Raw genomic sequence first — 21,310 nt, 5'->3', positions numbered from 1 at the left:
CCTTCCCACCATGAAGCACAGCTGTCTACAACTGAACTGAAGAAATTGTAGCCCACAGGGGTTTCTAAATATTTTATTACGACATCAGTGTTTGCATGCATTGTTAAAATAAAAATAAAAAAGACTAGGCAAAAGAAAGCTCCGTGTTTCTCATAGGCTTTTGGAGTATCGCCGCTTGACAGAGTCTCTGTAGAACTGGAAGATCTTCTCTGATGCTTTCTGACTGACTGCTATGCACTGCTGCAGCTGTGAGAGAAGAAAAACAACAACTGAGGATCAGACAAAATATGAAATGCAACAACAACTGATTTAAGTCACATCAGACCTGAGGCAGACAGGGAGAAAGCAAAAATAAGAACCGTTTTTCCAAAAAGTCACACATGAAGCAGAATCACAAATCTAAACTTAACAACGTTGTAGTGTTTCTTTTTAAATTTTGGCAGGGAGTGTGTTATGTCTTTATTCTGATGGGACAGTAGAGAGCAGACAGGAAAGTAAGGAGAATATGACCCCTCCAGTCAGTATCCAGTCAGCATACTGGTTCCCTGTAGGCGGGCCAGAGTGAACCCCATATTTTAGTGTTTCTGGAATAATACTTGTTATTCAGTCAAAAAAAAAGGGAATCCCATTTGATTTTTCCATTCAATTCCCTTTTAAAGTGTCCTTAAAGAGGTCATGTTTCGATCCATGGGATCGTCTCCAGGAAAAAGAAGCAAAAGAGTAGATTTATTATCATTCCTGTCATCCGCTGATCAAAAGGGAATCCAGGAACCCATGGGACAGTTTCATCTGAGTCCAGTCTTCCTGTTTTATGCAAATTGTCTAATCACATCAGCTGATGATTTATAGCTTGCATTTAGATAAATGCTGTCCCTCTTTTAGTCTCCATATAGATAGCTGCATGCAACCAAAGGCTGCTCAACATGATTGATCAATAGCGATATAAAATAAATCCCCTAAAATTTCCAGAAACTATGGTCCTTTTGGGTAACAGGAGAAAAAAAATACTCCATGATATTGTTATCAAGACTGCAGAAACTCCAAAATGGTTTTTAGGATGTATTCTTGGTTTGGCAACATCTACAAACAGCCTCTGCAAGGGATGCCCAGTCTTTTCTCTTTGAAGCACGCTTTAGAGAAGTCTTTTCTGGCTTGGCATTCACAGTTTTGTTTATTTGAAATGGTGCACACTTTTTTTCCTGTCATTAATCCACTGACCTCATGCACTGAAAACGATCCTTTGGTCGACGACATCAAAACGCTGCGTTTTGCGCTGTCGATCGCAAAAGTCATCAAAGCTCGACTTTCCTTTTGAGAGAGAAAACAAGACACGGGCAAGGAAATTAAGACGATGTCAATCTGTCCCGTTAGGAAGCAAAACCATTCCACTGATACAAATGGAAGTGACAACAGATGCGCTGGACAGACAACAGTAAGATATTCCAAAAAAGGGAATACTTTAGCTGGTGGCGACTATAGATCGCTGTGCTTGCCTTATCGTTCCTGACTGATTTTTCTCTAGTTTTGTTTTTCTTTGCCATTTAACTGAATTCAATTTATTTTTATTTATACAATTTCCTCCACAGTTGCCTCAAGTAGTGCAGTATTCAGGAGAACATCCCAACAATTACATGACAGCGATGTCAAACATATGGGCCAGGGGCCAGAGTTGGCCCAGGAAAGACTCCGACGTGGCCCCCACTGGACAGCACTGGAAAATATGAAAGAAGGTGTAAATGGACTGTTCATAAGTTTTACAGTTTTATCTTTACCGATAAAGACGTACAACATGGCTAATCAAGCTAAACCAAAGTAATTAGGTCAGTTTTTCCCAACCTTTTGGAGTCACGCACTTATTTCAGATTAGAATTTTTTTTTTTTTTTTAAATCAAGCGGCACACAACCTAACAAAAATGTCACAAAAAGCATGTTGATAATTTTTCCCCACGCACCAGGTATAGAGGAATTGGCTTGGTTTGTTGCCAGTATGCCTTTTTGCTTTCTTCTGAGCACTACTCGTGCTCGGGCCTTTATCTGGGTCAGTATTTCCTCCAGGACCCAGGTCAGACTGACTACTTTTTCTTTTCAAATATTTATGTATTGCTATTACGGGCTGCACCATCTCACAGCATGACTATTATGTAATTTCTTCTTCATCGTCTTCTGTGTTACTGGCTGTTGGCAACCAATTTAATTAGAGCAGCTGATTGTACTGCCCTCTAGTGGAAGAGAATATAATGGTTCTGCCCATTACTCATGCCGATTGCTTTACGCACAGCGGTTGGAAACACTGAATTAAGTAATGTGTAATTATAAACATTTATTTGTTACAATTTAAGCCCTTACAGTTTATTTCTATTTAAGAATCCTATTGAAGAGTCTTTCAGCAACTACAACAGCTTTTCTTTATTATCATTTTATGTAGAAAAACTGAAACGTACTGTTCAAACTGCATTTCTTTTCCTTATATTAAGATATTTCAAGGATTAAACTTCTTGATAGAAAAGAGTTTCACACGGTATGGTCCACCTAATGTCAAAGTGGGATGTATCTGAGCCACAACGTAAAATGAGTTTAACACCCCTGCCCTATGAACAAGCACTTAGCAATGGTGGGATGGAAAAGACCTATATTTTCTGTGTCATTTGTTTGAAAAGTTCCCAGGAAATTTGACAAAAGCCACCATCAGAGTGTTTTGGGAAGATTTTTGTCACCCAACATTCTAAAAGTCTTAGATTTACCTTTTCCTGAGCTGCAGTGGGGTCTGTGATGATTTGCCCATCTGTGCTGATGGCACAAGTCACTCCGCAGAAGAGGCAACTCATGGGCAATCCTGCATCCATAAGAGCCATACATGCAGCATTCAAACAGCAAGACAGCAGCTGAGGAACAGGTAAGGAAGAACACTCACAGAAAACATCTCAATTTTAGAGCCCTACTTGCAGATTGGATATAAACCTCAAAGCTTGCAGCAGCACAGAGTTTTACAGAAGGATACTGAACCATCATCATGCAGGACCTGAAGGATGAGAGTGAGCGAGGAGCGTGGATGAAGCGTCAGGAGCAGAGAAGCCTCACAGGTTTCTCGCACACACTGCTCTTGCGATCGTTCCCTTACACCTAGAAAACAAACAAATCTCGGTATAAAAAAATGAATGCGAGCAGAAAGCTCACGTACCCCACCCTGTGGTCAGCTGTGGCATAGCAACTTTTCCACAGCAGAAACCTCAGAGACATTCTTGTAGATATCAGGATGCAAAAGGTCTATTTCACATTAGCTTCCCCAAAATAAAAGAAGCAATGCTGCATAATGAAAATTTTTACCCCTAAAAAAAACTCACTTGGCAGCCCTACTTTGGGCTGTACCAACACCTCCAGGGTCGCCCGGTCATAGATCTCCTTGTTGACTTTGACCTCAGCTGGTCCGTACACTCCAGCCATCACACTCGTGTCTCCTTTAGACAAGAACAGAAAGGAGCATTATTCAATAAATAACACTGGATAATTAATGATGTCTTTCCCCACATAAACAGACATCTAGGAGGGGAAAAGTAGTAACATCAAATCATTTAGAGCAGTACGACACCCAGTAAATGTGCTCACAGCACATGTATTTTTTAAAGGGGGGACTTAAGCGCAGACACCCCATTTAGAACAAGCTTTTAATAAGAGAAGTAAAGCTGATGTGATACTTCTAAATGAAACAAAGTGTCATCGTGTAAATTTCACATTTATTCTTCCTCTTGCACCACAATATTTTTTTTCACGACACTGAACCAACCCATCCATCCATTTCCGCTTATCATTATTAGCTACCATACCAAAATCTTGCTATCACATCAAATGGTTGATTAAACTGTGTAAAATATACTTTAATAAATTAAAGTTTGCATATAGACTTCTACCATTAAAACGAACCATCGTTATATTCTTACCTCGCTCTATGTTCCTATTAAATTGTTCCATTGTATAATAATTACAGTCCTTTAACATTTTGGTAAAAAATTCAGTCAGGATCTATATTGCTATCATACCCCAGTGTCCCACTTTCCATTTGATTTGTTACTTGAAATGTGTCAGACATCTGACTTTATTAAACATCGTATCCACACATCATTACCTTTAACAATACTTTGTCTCAGACAAGCACCAAACAATTTGACAGTGCATTGAAAGTGACCATCCCAATGCTTTGCCTTACATTTTATCAGCTGTATTTTTCTCATTCTCTCAGCTCTTTAATGACTAAGACCTTTGCCTGCTCCGGTGTTCCATTTCACTTAATGAACACCTTACAATCTGTTGTCCAGGTTGACTGTATTTTCTTCTGTTTTCTTAATAATCTTGCAATATCTGCATTTTTCTTGATTAGGTGTTCATTAACATACACATTCGTTCCTTTCAACTTTCTTCAGTAGCTCTTTCTTCTGCTTCCTATTAATAAATCTTATAATAATGGCAGGTTTTTGATTCTTGTTTTTCCTTGGAAGAGCATGGCACTCCTCAGTGTCCTTACTATCCATTTCAATGCCTTTACTTTTGAAAAAGCCCATTGCCTGTTCTTCCAGGGAGCGCAACTCTTGCTCAGGCAGCTCCCCTCTCTCCTCTGCTGCTGCCCATGCATATGTCTGGTGCTTGGTTTCCAGACCCGTTACTATCACATCTGTTATTCTCAAATATTGTTCCAACTCTGCCACTCGTCCTTCCAACATAGCAAACTTCTTGTCCTTTTCCTCACTTTGCCTTCTTAATTCTTTAATATCCTCAATTAAGTTGATTATTATTTGTTGTTGTTTTGCAATGGTTGTTATTTCTTCTGACATAAAGTTCAAAGATTCCTTTATGTCCTCCAGTTCCTCCTCATTGACGTTACGTCTTTTAGGCAGCATCTTCTCAATACTTGTGCCCCTTTTTTACTGCAGCCCCAATCAATCCTGAGGCTTGCTAACCTGCGCCTGCCTTTTCCTGTAGCTTCACTAGCTCTTGATGGAGCCTGGTTGTGGCCTGGTGGCTGATGATGGACCCTGATCGTGGCCTTATTTTGACACATAAAAACAAAACAAAGAACTACACAACACACTATACATTAACTACACACTCCAAACACGCCAAATGTCACAAACCTCTCACATCCAATGACTGTGGAATTGCTCACATCTCACAGTTGATCTCGCTCTCTTTCTCTCTCTCTCTCTTGTTGCCTTGCCATATCATCTTTTGATTGGTCAACATGGTACATTTTCCCACCAATAGGAAAGTGGTGGCTTGTTTTTTCGGGCTGTCATTAGAAAATCCAGTTGTTACCTTTTCTTGGTATATAGCTTGAACTTTCAACACAAATAAAAATGTGATGGAGACTCAGTGGGAATGCATCTTGTTGCTATGTCATATTAAATTGGTCATGTGATTTGGAAGCCTCAGAGGGTTAATTAGAAGTTCAACAATAAACCACCTGTGTTGAAATCTGAAATGCCATGTTGTTGATTCAAAATGTGCACAGTAGATCCGCCCCTGGAGGGAGGTTAACACTATGCAATAAATATATTTATTTTATTAATTAGTTGTAGCTAGGCTCAAAGTTAATGCTACCTTATTTTAATAAACAACATTGTCATATGCAAAAGTAAGCTGGCACATGCCACCCCATGCCACCCCATACCACCCACGCCAGCATAAAAGATGCACCCCTGATTCTCATTATTATATTATTTTGGGTATAAGGGTAAAGAAATTCATGTCACTAACTGAAGTGGCAGGTTAACTTCCCTAACCTTTCTCCGTCCTTTACGTCCAGTTTAGAGGCAAATAAACGCCCAGATAAATGATTTCTAAAATTAGTGTTACCTTGGACGAAAGAAGCAGAACCATCAGTTCGAGAGAGCAAGCTCTGTTCACAACCAAACTCTCTCAAAGAAACAGTCAGAGATCCGCAGACCTCCATCGTGGAGAAAGCAGGTTTGTCGCAGGCGGATGGCGTCATCTGTTTTCCCTCTAGTTTAGGCTCCTTACTGATGACATCAGAATGAGAAAGAAATGTTGGCTCTAATAAATAGTTAATTCACAAGAAATGTGGATCTGTAATATATTTCTATGACAACGAAGAAGAAATAATATTTTTCATCATAATTCACGTTTTCCTGACGCAATCTGAAGCCCTATTTTGCGTTAATATGGTTAATGTATTTTGAAAGTACCGGAAGTGCAGCATCTGTATATTAGTGTAGTTAATCACAATGACCGCTAGAGGGCAGACAGCAGCCGCATTTAAACACAACGGGTTCAACCTTTTATTTTCTCCCCTTATTGGTCATAACCGCCCACCAGAATTTTATTTACATCAGTTTATTTACTCCTGGTGATCATTTACTGGCATTGTCTGAATTGCAACCACCATGTTGCAGTCTCCGCTATTACCACTGGATGGCGATGAACACTCGTGGCTGCAAAAATTGGTTTATTCTGCTGTCTGTATTTACGTCATCAGTTAGCTGTGAACTGAAACGAAGACATTTTTAGATTTTGACAAGTAGTTAAAATACTTTATTTTAATATGTCAACGGCTATACCTGCGATATTACTTGGTTTATCATCGGAACTGGAACTAACAACATTCTTTATTTTGCCACTGACGCTGCTTTTACTATTAATGCAGTACCGCAATTTGACCACAGGATGGCAGCAGAGTAGGATTAAATTTTTGGTAGGGTTGAGAGGACGTAGAAATCGTTGTTTTATGACTGAATTTAAGAACAGCTATCCGACTTTATTCATCGGTTCTTCCGTACTGCTTACGGCTCTCTCCTTCCTGGCTGTGTCTTGTCTCTTTTTCTTTCTTTCCTGTGGCATAGTTGTCTCGTGTCTCTTTAATACCAGTTATCGTCAGACTTATAGGTATACCTGACATCTCAGGTTGAGTTCGTCCAGAGGAGCGCTGTTTTATTACAAACTGTTTCACGTGTGTTACAACTGATCTATATGTGCAAAAGACAAATGCGTAAATGCCGACGCAAAGCATTTTTTTGTCTTTTACATTTACTTCTTTCTGTAAGATGTATTACATATCATATTGCAATAACTGTCAAATTTTGTTAATGTGACTGCGTTAGTGTGTCTGAATCTTAAAATAGGCAATATTGATTTTTATAAGTTAAAATCGCTCAAAAAGACCATAGAAAAACGACCAGGGCACGTCGTTACGCAAAGTGACAGTATTTTAATTAATAGGTCAGCATCACACAATGGACTTTCATCAGGTTAATCCCCCGATGAGGGCGGCCTTTATCCATAAAACTGACACTCTGCCTTCCTGGGCATCCCATGCATTTTTCATTTATTTATTATTATTGTTATTCTACCACAAAAGAGTGTTAAATCTCGACAGCTTTAATCAATCATTTCTTCAACTTGTGAAATACGTAAAAAGTGACAAATAAATTTCTTCCCGTTATACTATCTGTGCATCTTTTAAATCCTCACCTGCTGGGGGAAAGGGTGAAGGAGCGTAGTTAGTTCCGGCAGAACTACACCTACAGATTAAATGCTACGTAGCATTTCTTGCTTCACATTTTGGGGTTTTATTTTGAAGGCCTGAGCGGATGTGGAGGATACTGTAGCCGACTTTAATGTTGCAATCAGTTTGCGACTCTCGGCCTGTAAACTGTGGATGAAAACAGGAAGGACAGCGAGTGGTGGTTATTAGTAGTTCCGTTGGCCAGATTTGTGCATATCCACCAGTGTAACTTCTCCTTACCTGGTGTACGGCGGCGGTTAAATCAAACAACTACTGAGTGTGCAGATGGCAGCTGTGAGCAGCATGAGCAAAATGTATGGGCTCTGTTTCCGCGCTGTCCGTCAGACAGCAGGACTGAAGGCATATCGACTGCTTCAGCGCAGAGGCTTCAGGGTAACTGTAAGTGAAAACTCTGCACTGTTTGGATTGAGCAATGAATAAATTATGGGAGGCTGGACTGGAGATAACGCTGTCATTAAGAGCCCGGGATACAGCAAGGCTCACGAAAGAGTATCGTCCAACTCAATCAAGTAGAAATACTGTTAAAAATAAACTGAATCTTTTAATAAGTTTTGGGGTTAGGTCTTGTTTGCACAAAGATTCTGGTTAGCTACGGAGCCGCTAACTTCGCTAACAACCTTGCTGAAATGCTATACCGATTCTCCAGTGTATCCGTGAAAAGTCAGACTAACTCTCACATAATTAGTGAATACATGTTTGACATTTACTAAACAACTTGAGTTGCAATGAATACTAATTTTACTTTTTGTTGTTTTGACTCTCACACCGGACTAGTTAGCCAGCCGGCTAAGGGCTTAGCTAGCCTCTTTTCCATTGGTTGAACCAAGGGGCGTGAAGGAGGAAATCCGATGTCCTCGAATGCATCATTTTTTCAAAACAACTTTATTTAATTGCTGTTGCTGCTGTATGTCCTTCACTGCTATTTTATTTCCTTCGATCGCTCCAGCACTTAAATCTGGATGTAACTCTTTAAAAAGTCGGGGTTCCACTGTATTGTATTGTCTTCATTTTTCTGAAATTAAGCTTTCTAAAATCTCTAAAGGTTCAACCAGTGTTATTATAGTTAACTAAAACAAAACTAAAAACTTAAACTAGATGTTTAAAAAGTTACCTAAAATAAAAACTAGCCTTTTGAAAAATAAAATAAATAGAAAAAACTAAGAATCAGTCACCAAACTTAATTTATAATTCAATTTTATGCATTTCATTAATGCAGTTCAAAGTCCTGGTGGACAAGCCTGTGGGGGGAAAAGAGCAAAATGAAATGAAGCAACACAAATATAAAACAATACATATATACACAATAGAAATTCAGGTAAGTTGTTTGTGCACAGGTCTCTTAAGGACCTACCACAGCATTTCAGTCAGGTTAAAGGTTGTGACTTTACTGGGCCATTGGAACACCTTGAATTTCTTATTTTTCTGCTGTAGATTTGCTGCTTATTATCCAGTTGCATGACCCAGTGGTTGTCAGAGAGATGGCTTCACATTTGACTCTAGAATACTTTGGGATACAGAAGAGTTCACGATTGTGTGGCTGCAAAACAAGTTCAAATCATCACCCCTCCACCACGTGCTTGACAGTTTGTATGAGTTGTGTGACCTGATATGCTGTGTTTGCTTTTCCTAGGGCCTTTCTTTGCCACAGCCACAATGAGATTGTTAATAAATAATGCTTGTATTCAATCCTTTCAGGTTCTTCAGCTGCAGCAGACCTTTGACTCTTCGCTGGAAAAGCCCCAGTTTCCAGGAGCCTCGGCCGAGTTTGTGGATCAGCTCGAGTTCATCCAGCCCAATGTCATCTCTGGGATCCCAGTGTACCGAGTGATGGACAGGCAGGGAAATATCATCAACCCCTCTCAAGACCCTCAGGTACAATCAGCCTGCCTGTGCTCCTGGTTCCCAAATGTGCCCCTAAGACCCCTGCAGTCTGTTGAGCCAATGTTAATTTGTCGATTATGTGTTTCTCTCCTACGCAGCTCTCCAAAGAGACAGTTTTGAACTTTTATCAGAAGATGACGATGCTGAACACAATGGACCGCATTCTTTATGAGTCTCAAAGACAGGTATGTTTCCTCCTGCATTTCCTGGCTCAACCTGATTATTTAAAACACAACATCAGCAGTTTTTGAACTTAAAAATAGGTGTTTCAAAGGGTATTTTCTTTATCCATCTGTCTATCTCCACTTATCTGCTGTCTTAGGGCGAGAGGCAGGGTACACCCTGGATAGGTCGCCAGTCTGCTGCAGGGCTTTTTTATGTTAATTATAATTTCAAATTAAAAATGAATGCATAAAAATTAGATAGGGGTTCTCGAGGACACAGGTCCATCTCATAGGGAAGTTGGGCGCTGACTAGGGAGTGTTTTTGACTTAAAGGCCAACTGTTGCTGATTACTGAAAGAAATCCAGTGAGAGCTCTTGAGTGATCCTGTGACACAAGTAGATATTCACTAAACCATTAGTTTTATTCCATCCAAATCTTTAGTAATTTTGGCTCGAGCTGAACTAAACAGCAAGTGAGTTTTAGTTTTTATGAAGGGAGGACACCAAATAGCTGTAAAAGAAAGAGGTGCACTTGATTTATAACAGCAAAACATAACGATTTCAGGTAAAATTAATGCAAAAAGTAATTATTTTTTCCCAGTTGTTTTATTTTCGTAATTGCTTAAAAAAAAAAATCATACTTGAGATTACAGTCTGATTAACTGTCCAGCCCTGTCCGTTACAGGGTCGGATCTCCTTCTACATGACTAACTATGGTGAGGAGGGGACACACATCGGCAGTGCTGCTGCTCTGGATCCAAACGATCTGGTTTTTGGGCAATACAGAGAAGCTGGTAAAAATGAAATGTGGTTTCGTTTGGGCTTTCCCCCCAACTACTATAGTTCTATTTTTTTGGTCCATTGTTCATATGAACATTTTAATTGTAATCAAAACAGTTGACCACTTCAGTGTTCATTTCTACATCTCCTTTTGTTGTTGTTGTTATCACAAATGTCTTCCAGACAACATTTGAAACTGAACAAATTACTTTGCAGTATGGTCAAATGATTACTACAGAAAAAAAACTTGTTTATATGAGAATTTAACAAGAATATTTATTGCTTACAAACTGAGTTCATCAGGTTTCCAAAAATTAGTAAAGTTTAGTAAAATTAATAAAATCCAGTGAGTCAAAAACTATTTGCCTCAGTGCCACGCAGTATAACCAGCTGTAGGCTAACTGGCATCAGCAGTGCTCCCTCTCATAGTTTAAGGTTTTACCAAAGTAATAAGACTCTTGCCTACCTTATAAAAAGATCATTCCAAGCATGTTAGCTAGTTTAGCTAAAGGGATGTGGTGCACAATAATCACATTCCTCCTGTGCTCTTCTGACTATTCTATCAGTGAGAGAATAACAATCATCACTTCAGTATGAGGAATAATAATCATAGCATCAATATAAGGATTCAGACGTGAGCAAATTCTGAGGGGAAGATTGCTGAAATGATCAGAATGGACACATTTGAATGTAAAACACAAATATGTTTTACATTCAAAAAAACTGACCACAACAAAAAAAGGGTTCCCAAGTCTCCAGTCCTTATTTTAATATCCCCACTGTTTGCTCCTTCAGTCGGTCTGGTTCTCTTGTCTTGTGAGAAATCGTGCGACACATCTTCTATTACAGGAGTGCTGATGTACCGAGGCTTTTCTCTGGATCACTTCATGGCTCAGTGTTACGCCAATGCTGATGACCTCGGAAAGGGCCGGCAGATGCCCGTCCACTATGGCTCCAAAGATCTGAACTTTGTCACCATCTCATCTCCTCTGGCCACACAGATTCCTCAGGGTGAGCTCCACGCCTGTGTATTTACCTCTGCTGCCTGAAGCAGGATAGACAAACACACAGCTGTAAATATGTCTGTGGCTCTGTGTCTCTTTCAGCGGCTGGAGCTGCGTATGCAGTCAAGAGAGAGAACACAAACCGTGCCGTCATTTGCTATTTTGGAGAAGGAGCAGCTAGCGAAGGGGATGCACACGCCGGCTTCAACTTCTCTGCCACCCTTGAGTGCCCACTGATATTTTTTTGCCGCAACAATGGCTACGCCATCTCTACCCCTACAAACGAACAGTATAGAGGTGACGGCATCGGTAAGGCTGAATGCGATTTTTCTGCCACTTTTCTGCTGCTCTCTGATTGATGTTCCAGCTGCTCTTATCCACACACCTCTGGTTCTTTTTCTTTAACAGCTGCTCGTGGTCCTGGTTATGGCATGTTGTCCATTCGTGTTGATGGTAATGATGTGTTTGCTGTGTACAACGCTACAAAGGAAGCGAGGCGCAGGGCTGTGGCTGAGAACCAGCCATTCCTCATTGAGGCAATGACCTACAGGTTTGTTAATGTTTGAGTGATTTTGTCTGCGTTTGAAAGGACATGTGGAACAGTTTTTAGGCTGACAGTTCATCACTAACATTTTCTTCATTCTTTATAAATGTTTCATTTTACTACTGAAATTTAACACTTGAATGGACAGCATCGAATAAATAAGTAAATGCACTCAACAGAATTTGGTTAGGTACACCTTGCCTAGTAATGGGTTGGAGATTTTGTTCCATATTGACATGATGGCATCATGCAGTTTCTGCAGATTTGTCTGCTGCACCTCCATGATTTGAATTTTCTTTTTCGCCACATGCCAACGGTGCGCTGTTGGACTGAGATCTGGTGATTGTGGAGGGATGTTTGAGTACAGTGAACTCATTGTCATGTTTAAAAAAAACAGTTTGAGGTTATTTGACCTTTGCGACATAACAAATGATCCTGCTGGAAGCAATAAAATTCAATCCTCAGTTAATACTAAGTGAAAATTTCCCCCACACCACGAAAACACCATCACCAGCCTGAAACGTTCACATAAAGCAGGATGGATGGAGGTTTCCATGTTCATCTCAAATTCCGATACTCCCATCTGGAAAATAAACGGTTTCCTGTTCTTGGCTCCCAGTGTAGTCTTTGGTGCTGAAGCTCATCTACTTCAAAGTTTGAACAGGTTCATGTGCTCTGACCATTCTCCTCATACCTCGGGAATCAACAAGATGTTTTGTTCAGAGAGCTGCCACTCACTTTTGGTGGACAGACCAACAACAGCACGAGCCAGAATGGCCCACAGACATACTTAACAGACCAGTTTGTACGCTGCCTTCATCTAATATAGCTGGACAGGCAGCAAACCTCTGCTGGACTACAAAACCAACTTTAACCTTGTAGACTGACAGCCGAGTCAGAAGTTTGAAGCCAGAATCTAACAAAAATGTGATTATGTAGTTAAAATAGTCAATTTTCTTTGTGTAAACTAAAGCCAGCTACTAATGAGGACTGAACTGTGCAGTTCATCAAGTAAATATGGCACTTTACAAAAGCCAGGTGGCTTTCTTTTAGCTGGGATCATTTTTTAATTTCGCTGTTGTTTTAAGATTATCGATATGCACCTTTACCAGAATGCAAGGGTTTTACCCCCTAAGCCATAAAAGGCTCATTAGATATTGGCAGTAAAGTGAAAATATATTTGATCATCTAAATATTATTAAAGGTTTATAGTTAGAAACGCTTAATATTTTATGTTGCTATAATGGAAATTGTGATTTGGTGTAAAATTTTAAAAGTACATTTTTGGGTTGTAATTGAAGAGTGCTGTACACCACAGATGTACTCATCCTGAAACAGCGACAGTATGAAAAGTCATGTTAAGAAAAATGTATTTTGTTGATTCTTCAGAATTGGCCACCACAGCACCAGCGATGACAGCTCGGCGTACCGTTCGGTGGATGAAGTGAACTATTGGGACAAACAGGACCATCCCATTTCCAGGCTGAGACATTACATGACAGCCCGCGGATGGTGGAGTGAAGATGACGAGAGGAGCTGGCGAAAACAATCGCGCAAGACGGTGATGGAGGCGTTTGAGAGGGCTGAAAGGCGGCTCAAACCCAATCCTGAACTGTTGTTCACCGACGTGTACCAGGAGATGATACCCAGCCTGAACAAGCAGAGAGAGTCCCTGTGGAGACATGTGCAGCAGTACAAAGAGAACTACCCGCTAGACTTGTATGAAAAATAACTTTTTTGCTACGGGGCAAAACAAGTTGAAGTTTGGTTGATAAATAGACTGTTGCACAGTTTTAGCTGTATTCATAAAAGGTAGTTTTGATACTTGTCATTTCTTTCTGCATGACAGTGGGGAGAAAGATTGTGGTTGCAAAACAAAACTCCAAGCTCTTCATGTGTCTGGGTTTGGTGCCTTAAGTTAATAAGATTTACTATTGGTAGTAAAGCTTCTCAAATTTAAATTCACACCATTATTTCACATTAATTCCAGGTTCTGTAATGTTCTGCAAGTACACTAGAATCACCTGCTGCAGTGTGAATGCATTACTCACAATATAAACACAACAGCGGGCAAAAAAAATGGAACTTGACTTTGTGTTTCTTCTCTTCATACACTCCTGTTCAGTGACGTCTAACAGGTTTTATTGTGTGTCACTGAAGTGACCGCTTTAATGTATTTCAAAGAACTATTAAAATGCTTCTTAGTATACACACAAATTTTAGATGTGATGGTATGCTGTGGTGATGTTACACACTGTTCGAAATCCCAGAACTGTACACTTACCTAGCTCGTGATTGGTGTTTCGTGGAAAATAAACTGAGGAACATTCATTCTTGTTTTTATTTCATTTCAGTTGTATGGCCGGTTTGTGAGTCATCAAAAACAAGTTGGTTTCACCTACATGTGATTTAATGCCTGAACGGGCACTCAAATGTCTTTCCTGCTTTACGGCAACTTAATTTTGTTCACAATACATTTCTGTTTTTGCTGGCAAGATGGTCTATAGAAAATCAACTCTGCAAAACCATGAATAGTACATTAGTGGAGAAACAAATCTTTAATATGCAAGTGCAGTCACTATTTGCCATCTTCATAACCAGTCCCGTTCAACAAGCCAACAGGGAGCTGTTAATCCCCTTCCACAACTTTTTTAACTCCTGTGGGGACCTCTGGTGAACCAGAATAAGGTTTTTATATGCACAGAGATCCTCACGATCTTCTGCTCTGATATCAAATGTCTGAAATCCTGAGTGTGCCTCAGGAGAAATCCCTAAAGCCATGAAACACATCCCAACATAGGCATCATCAATGGGGAAGAAAGGAATGATGTGTAAAAGTGAATAGAGGGATTCTAGCAAAGCTCCAGAGATAAGATAGCCACCTCCACCAGCATAAGGAGGGTATGGGCCATCATAGAAGCTCATAGGGATGTAGTATTTGCTATTTGAGTCCCTGAGGGGACTTCCAGCACTTATAACATGACCAGCATACAAACTAGATACTTTAGAAGCCTCGAGAGACTCGATGTACCTGACCAGTGCTGGGGTGTTGACAAATACATCATCATCCCCACTAAAGACAAAGGAGACATGAGGACAGCTTTTCAATGTCCAGTCGAGCAACATGTTCATTTTGAGCGTCAGGTTTAGAAATGTTTCATGGAAGTCCCACTGCAGGATATCCCCATAGAGTTTTGCTTCAAATGACAGCAGTGGGGTCAGGTCAGGATCTTGTGGTGGGGAGCTCCCCAGAAGGAACACCATACGCACTTTGAGTCCATTTGGATACGTCATCTCTCGGCCCCACGTCTCTCGCACTGCCTGCCTCTGCTCAAAGTTTCTGGGAGATGACTTGATGGCAAAAAGCAACATGGTGTGGCTCTCCGTCTTCCTTTTACTGAAAGCACATTTGTTGGGCTGATCAATCAGAATTGGGGCAGTCCTGCAGTTCATCCCCTCCAGAAAATCCCGAAATTGGACAGGGTAGGAGCTGAAGTCATGCACGTTGATTTGCAGAAACTCTTGATTTGTCAGCCTGCAGTTAGACCAGTTAGAGTTTTGATTGAATGGGTTTCCTCCCTTGTCCAGATTCATCAGGGCTGAGTACAGTAAACGGTTCCAGTAAGCTCTGCTTTTAGGAATGGTCTGTCTGAAGCCAGCTGAAACATTGTGTAAATGAACATGCCTGGTAATGCCCTTCTGTTGGGGAAATTGTGTTCTTACACTCCGTAAACTGTGGGTGGTCTCCACCTGGACAGTCATGTAGAAAACGATTAAAATTAAAGAGAAGAAAAGAACCATAACACTGAATGTCTGAATACGCGTCATTGACTTGAGGTAAGTAAGCAAAGCTGCGACTTGTGCCATTCTAGATATGAGTCATCTTTCATGGGGACTGGACAATATGCTGTATTCCAGGTTACACCAACTCAGTAGGTTGCAAACGGGAAGTACCTGTAAACAGGGGGCAAAAAAAGCAACATTACATCAGAAACTGAAAAAGGCCCAACCTCAAAAGAAATGCATTCACTCTTTAAAAATAGAAATGTATATATTTCTATTTTATTATTTGAATTTTTTAAAAGGCAGATTTTGAAGACAACACAAAAATGTTAAGCTAGAAATAGAGAAGACGACTATGATGGAGTTTTGGTCTAATCTTGATAACATATTTTAAATGCTGAGGTGACACAACAGGATCGTTAGCCTCAGTGACATAATTACTAATTACACTTCTGTCAGCAAATTATTACCTATTAAAGATCACAGCATCAAGATGTAGTTTTACTAAATTAAATATCCGTTACTTATACAGCACAGATTCACAAAAACAGTCACCTCCATGTTTGTTTGTTTTTCCATAGGCCTAACTTCAAAAAGTATGATAGGCTAGAGGCTGGGGCCATAAGATCATTAGTAATCTAATCTAGTTTCTGTAATACAATGAACTCTTAATGCTGAATAAAACACTTCAATGTAAGCAGATTATCCCAAATTATGCATTCGTGAATAAATTGGAATTTACATTTCCCAGCTGGAATTTGAATTTGAATGTGACCGCCCCCCCCGTCTCGGATTTGCGACTCTGAAAGTCAACCCCGAGTTAATGATTCAAGTAGAGACAGTGAACGTGGACAATAGAAAAGCTGTAAACGTTTAATGTGTACTGCCACCCTTGTGGATTTATGACTGCACTGAACAGCCTGGCCATCGCTGTTTTAAAGTGCAAAAATCAAGTATTGTGCTGTGTTGCCAGTGATGCCTGAATGGCTCTTCCTCGCTAATCCTGAGCGCGGGAGTGACGTCCCTCCCGAGTTCCGATTAATCCAACGCGCAAAGTTGAATTTGCAAACATTTCGTAGGATTTTTTTCAAACCTTTTACAAGGAAGGGTGAAAAGCGGCTTTTAATTAGTTAAGGCAGAACATTATATAACACATCTGCTGTTCCCCCCTGAATCAATCAATCTATAAATACAAATACACACACATTTATTTATTTTATTAAATTACTTATTTAGTTCTACTTCCTAACAGTGTTGCCAACTTAGCGACTTTGTCGCTATATTTAGCGAATTTTCAGACCCCCTTAGCGACTTTTTTTCTAAAAAGCGACTAGCGACAAATCTGGCGACTTTTTCTGGTATTATTGGAGACTTATTTATGACGATTTTTTGACGTGAAAACGCGTATCGCTCTTACTCTCAACAAGCAGCGGTGCTGCCTTGGGCACCTCACCCGTGCCAAAGCGCTCACAGGCGGAGGATAGTCCTCCCCCAGCTGCTATCAGGGCAGGAGACGTTCACACCTGTGCGTCCAAACGGCAAATGAATCGCGCATGGGCGAAGCCGCTGCTCCCGCACTGACTGTAACGCAGTCAGTTCTTTTACTGTTATGCTGTTTTGTGGATTACAAGGTTTAAAACTACTTATAAACACTCACTCTCACACACAAAGTAACTCCACCAGAGTGCCAGTTTCGGGTCACTTTTGCCGGTCCAGGCCCGGGTAAAGGAGCAGGGTTGGAATTGTGACATTAAAAAACAATAATTGCTAAAAGAAATTTAATTTGTAGTTCTAAATAAATTCTAACTGCATTTAGGACGTTTTTTACTCACTTCATGTCTCTTCCACGATGTTATTTCTCTCTCCAACATCGTAGGTTACAATTACATTAGCATGACCAATTATGCAAATTAGGCGATGACGTCATTTGGCGACTTCTAGCGACTTGTAGCGACTTGTAGCGACTTGTAGGACAGCAAATAGCGATTTTCCTTACTGAGGAGTTGGTAACACTTCTTCCTAATCGACTTACCAGTGTAGGTAATTCAACACAGTTGGATAACCAATTAAACGGCAGTTAAATTAAGAACACCTCTCCAATCCACGTATAATATCAGTGCAAGTGTGTACTGTTAAAACAGATATTTCTAAGGAGTTTTCCAACTGACAAAGATGGAAAAAAAAAAGTAGCTTGTAGCCGAATCTGCTAAAATGCATCTGCGAACATGTTTGCTCGCCGGTTTTTAATTAGAGGCGAGCAGAGATATAAAGGAGAAACGTCTCGATGGCTGAGGAGAGGAGAAACCTAACAATTAAAAATGCCTGAAAGGACTTCCTCTCTTTTTCTTTCACGCGAGAGCCTTTGTTTCGTAAGCACAAGACTAACTTTGAACGTTTGACATTTTTAATTTTAATTTATGCATGATTTGATTCAATTGTTATATAACTGCGCAAACTTTACACCTAAGCGGAAGACAACCCCTTAAAAACAAAAAAAAAGTGAAACCAATGATAAATGAGTTGCGGAAAATACTTACTGATCGGATTACTGTAAAGCAAGAGGAAAAAATCAAATTAGTTTCCAAGTGTCCTCAGGTACCGCAAACAGATCCGCAGGAGCGCAAAACCTGATCATTTAGCTTTGCAATCCTGTTTCTGTTCAGCAGACGAGGGAGAAATCCCACTTAATGCAGGTGCAGGACTGTATGAGATCAAGTGTTCCCTTCCCATATGTTGAAACCACGCCCACGAGACAGGTTTATTCAAACGTTTGACCGGAAACATCACAAATAATTTAAGACCAATTGTTCACTGACAAAATCATCTGGATACATGAGCACATTGTTCAGATCACTAGAGCTCTTTTTTTCTCTGCAGGCGTTAAAAACTGTTTGTTTGTTTTTGTTGTTGTTTTGTTTTTCCTTTTCAGCCTGAGCCTAAGACAGAAAAACACAACTCAAACATTAAGAAGAAAAAAAAACATACACTCTTACACTCCTACACGGATGGAAACCATGCAAATGCTCACAGAGTTGAAGGACATCCATCACCTTCTTTTATGGAAATTTTGTTAAACTTGCTGTTAATGGATATGAAAACAATTAGCTAATTAATTACTTGTGTTTATAAAAGCATGCTTTATAAATCTTCATCAAATCAAGTCCAAATCCTGAGAAATTTGCATCATAAGTCAGAGGGGATATATATGCAATGGAAAAACCTCAGACAGACACTCTTGGCCTCTGCAGCTGAGATCAAGCACTGTTTAATTAGAGGCGCTCTCCTTTGTCAAAACAGTACACATATGCATTCAAAATCACCAAAGCAAATTTGAGTGCCTTTATCAATATTGGCATTTTGGTTTTGGTTGGTATTGGTATTGCAGCACAATTGTGAATAACTGAACTATTTCTGGGCCAATACCTGATTCATAATAATACACAACTTACATACTGTGTGAAGCCTGCACTCAGAAAGGTAGTGTTCAGCGGATAGAATTTGAGAGAATACTGCAGGAAAGAAATGGTATCTGTGAATACAAAGGGGTAATGGTCAAACAGTTATGAAGGCTGCTAGTATGGAAGTGAGAGGTCAAGGCAAAAAAGAAGAATGCAATTTATTTGTTTAGGGCTTATAAGCAGGATAGGCAAGTCGGCGAAGGTCACTCTCCTCATCCTGTATGGTTTTCTTGATACAGAGAAGCATGGTGGTGAGCCACTGGTCCAACTGAGAAATGGTGTCAAATTCTTCTATTTTGTATAGTATGTTATTGTATTTTATCTTTTCCTATTCTATAGTGTTTTTCTTAATTTTTACTGCTCTTGACTTGTACTTTTGTTTTTAACTTAGCTTTTGAAACAAATTAGTTTGACTTTCATTCGGCCTGCACTACACCACATAAATGCAATTTTAAGTATAACTGTACTATTATTTCTTTGTTCTGCCCGCAATGCGGTTTTATTGTAAAGCACTTTGATGTACAGTAGTCTTTTAAATGTGCTATATAAATAAACTTTGACTTGACTTGACTGGCTACCTCCCTGGACTTTTTTGGGGGGGGAGGTAACAATGTTTAAAACAATAACAATAATAATATTTATATTTATAACAAGGTGCGATAATAATGAATGTGCAATAATAACAGTGTGCAATACACATACTCTTCTTCTTCTTCTTTTTACTAAGTTAATATACTGTGTTGTGTTGTTTGTGTTGCGTTGTGATGTATCATATGGTGTCGTGTTGTGTTATATGTAGTGCTGAAATAGGACAGTTTTACAATCTCATTGTACTATGTATGACTGTGCAATGACAATAAAGGTTTATCTTATCTTGTCTCATCGGTATGGATGCTGATAAAGCATCCATACTGTAGTATTGTTCTTCAAATCTTTATTATTTATTAATTTGTTTATTATATCATTTATTTGATCCATTTGCAAAGGCAAATTAAACTCCCTCAAAAACAACTTATTTTTGTATACATTTCAGATAAAAATAGGTTTGTTTCTCCGTGTTGACATCTGGTCTGGACGTCATTATAGGACGGAGTAAACCCACTGTCAAAAGCAAAAAGCATTGAAGCACTGCACATACTGGTGACAATAAAAGGGAGTAGAAACTTACCAAACTTATTTAGTGTCAGCGGACCGGTTTGACAACCTTTCATATGATCACTATGTAGTGACATAAGGGGAACTGATTCAAATACACATTTCAGTCAAGGTACACTCACAGACAAATCTGACCCACTGTACTCATTGCCATTCCCATAATATTGCTTACTTTATGTGCTACTAGACAAAAACACGTATAAGGAAGAAACAGAAATCTTCTCAGAGAAATCCTCTTTTTATCCTTCCTTAGGTCCTCAGTGTGTCACAACTTGATTGTGCCCTTCCAGTTTCTACACCTGCTCAGCCTCCACCTTCATACAACAGTTTACGTAGCAGTGATTGATAATCCTGGAAGGCAGCTTTTATAGCCTCTACCACCATACAACAGAGTTGGACAGCATGTGGCATAGGCGGATTGTTGTAGCAACTCAGTAACAACCAGAACATTTTTACCACCGGGGGTTTCACATCAACAAGTTTTTCTCCCATAGTCAACCACACGCGACAACAATGTGCAGACCCTCCAGCTGACCCCTCGAATGTTAATGGCTCAGGTGGCAGTGGCGACTGAACAGCCCATTCTGGTTTTTAGAGTTTGGTTAGTGCCACAAATTTAAAAGTCATGATTCATTTGCCGCACCCAAAGGACTCAAGCAAGACACTGTTACCTGCAGAGAATTTAACCCTACTGTGGCTGCTGGCTGCTGGTGCTAAATGCAGGGAGCAGCAAACTGGATTTTCTCTCTTGTTGTGCACACAAAAAGAACTGTTCAGTTGGTAGCGCTATCAATAATAGCACCTTTAGTTCTATCACAGGAGGAAGCTGCAGCTATTTCAGCCCTTCAAGAAGTCCTTAAGACACTGCAGGCTCAAGGTAAATATGATATAGACCTCATTGATTACCCCAAAATGTGATTATAGGCCTCACCAACAACAATAGCCATTAAATTGCCTTTTCGCCCTACTATTACCCCCATTTTTGGGTCTTTGAGGGAAGCAGGATTGAT

General features: G+C 39.9%; 3 protein-coding genes across 3 annotated transcripts; 1 reads left to right on the top strand and 2 right to left on the bottom strand.

The window, feature by feature from the left end:
* Positions 1-58: 58 nt before the first annotated feature.
* On the bottom strand, positions 59-6,005 carry exosc5 (exosome component 5). Its single transcript, XM_014338248.2, has 6 exons — positions 5,845-6,005; positions 3,342-3,455; positions 2,999-3,120; positions 2,742-2,882; positions 1,219-1,308; positions 59-246 (listed from the first exon to the last, which is right to left on the bottom strand). Exons 1-6 carry the CDS (start codon positions 5,978-5,980, stop codon positions 151-153), a joined length of 699 nt encoding a protein of 232 aa, XP_014193734.1. The 5' UTR covers positions 5,981-6,005; the 3' UTR covers positions 59-150.
* A 1,557-nt stretch (positions 6,006-7,562) lies between these two features.
* On the top strand, positions 7,563-14,235 carry bckdha (branched chain keto acid dehydrogenase E1 subunit alpha). Its single transcript, XM_005936778.3, has 8 exons — positions 7,563-7,909; positions 9,227-9,403; positions 9,511-9,597; positions 10,262-10,370; positions 11,206-11,367; positions 11,463-11,669; positions 11,769-11,910; positions 13,294-14,235. The coding sequence occupies exons 1-8, from the start codon at positions 7,796-7,798 to the stop codon at positions 13,634-13,636; spliced, it is 1,341 nt and encodes a 446-aa protein (XP_005936840.1). The 5' UTR covers positions 7,563-7,795; the 3' UTR covers positions 13,637-14,235.
* Positions 14,113-18,430, bottom strand: b3gnt2l (UDP-GlcNAc:betaGal beta-1,3-N-acetylglucosaminyltransferase 2, like). Its single transcript, XM_005936776.3, has 2 exons — positions 18,225-18,430; positions 14,113-15,858 (listed from the first exon to the last, which is right to left on the bottom strand). The coding sequence occupies exon 2, from the start codon at positions 15,769-15,771 to the stop codon at positions 14,512-14,514; it is 1,260 nt and encodes a 419-aa protein (XP_005936838.1). The 5' UTR covers positions 15,772-15,858; positions 18,225-18,430; the 3' UTR covers positions 14,113-14,511.
* Between the last annotated feature and the right edge of the window lie 2,880 nt (positions 18,431-21,310).

Source organism: Haplochromis burtoni, unplaced genomic scaffold (genome assembly GCF_018398535.1).
Source record: "Haplochromis burtoni strain Fernald_Lab_line unplaced genomic scaffold, NCSU_Asbu1 Contig_36, whole genome shotgun sequence".
Classification (NCBI taxonomy): domain Eukaryota; kingdom Metazoa; phylum Chordata; class Actinopteri; order Cichliformes; family Cichlidae; genus Haplochromis; species Haplochromis burtoni.
Note: the sequence above shows the minus strand (reverse complement) of the source record. Positions and strands in the feature narration are given on the sequence as shown.

What these genes read in the sequence shown, in the direction of transcription:
- exosc5 (XM_014338248.2), bottom strand. Translation starts at nt 5,980, where the DNA reads ATGACGCCATCCGCCTGCGACAAACCTGCTTTCTCCACGATGGAGGTC. An exon ending in TCCTGCATGATGATGGTTCA is followed by an intron (nt 2,883 to 2,998) that starts GTATCCTTCTGT and finishes CCTGTTCCTCAG; the next exon opens with CTGCTGTCTTGCTGTTTGAA. An exon ending in GATCGTTTTCAGTGCATGAG is followed by an intron (nt 247 to 1,218) that starts GTCAGTGGATTA and finishes CTTCTCTCACAG; the next exon opens with CTGCAGCAGTGCATAGCAGT.
- bckdha (XM_005936778.3), top strand. Translation starts at nt 7,796, where the DNA reads ATGGCAGCTGTGAGCAGCATGAGCAAAATGTATGGGCTCTGTTTCCGC. An exon ending in TTTATGAGTCTCAAAGACAG is followed by an intron (nt 9,598 to 10,261) that starts GTATGTTTCCTC and finishes TGTCCGTTACAG; the next exon opens with GGTCGGATCTCCTTCTACAT. An exon ending in ATTGAGGCAATGACCTACAG is followed by an intron (nt 11,911 to 13,293) that starts GTTTGTTAATGT and finishes TTGATTCTTCAG; the next exon opens with AATTGGCCACCACAGCACCA.
- b3gnt2l (XM_005936776.3), bottom strand. Translation starts at nt 15,771, where the DNA reads ATGGCACAAGTCGCAGCTTTGCTTACTTACCTCAAGTCAATGACGCGT.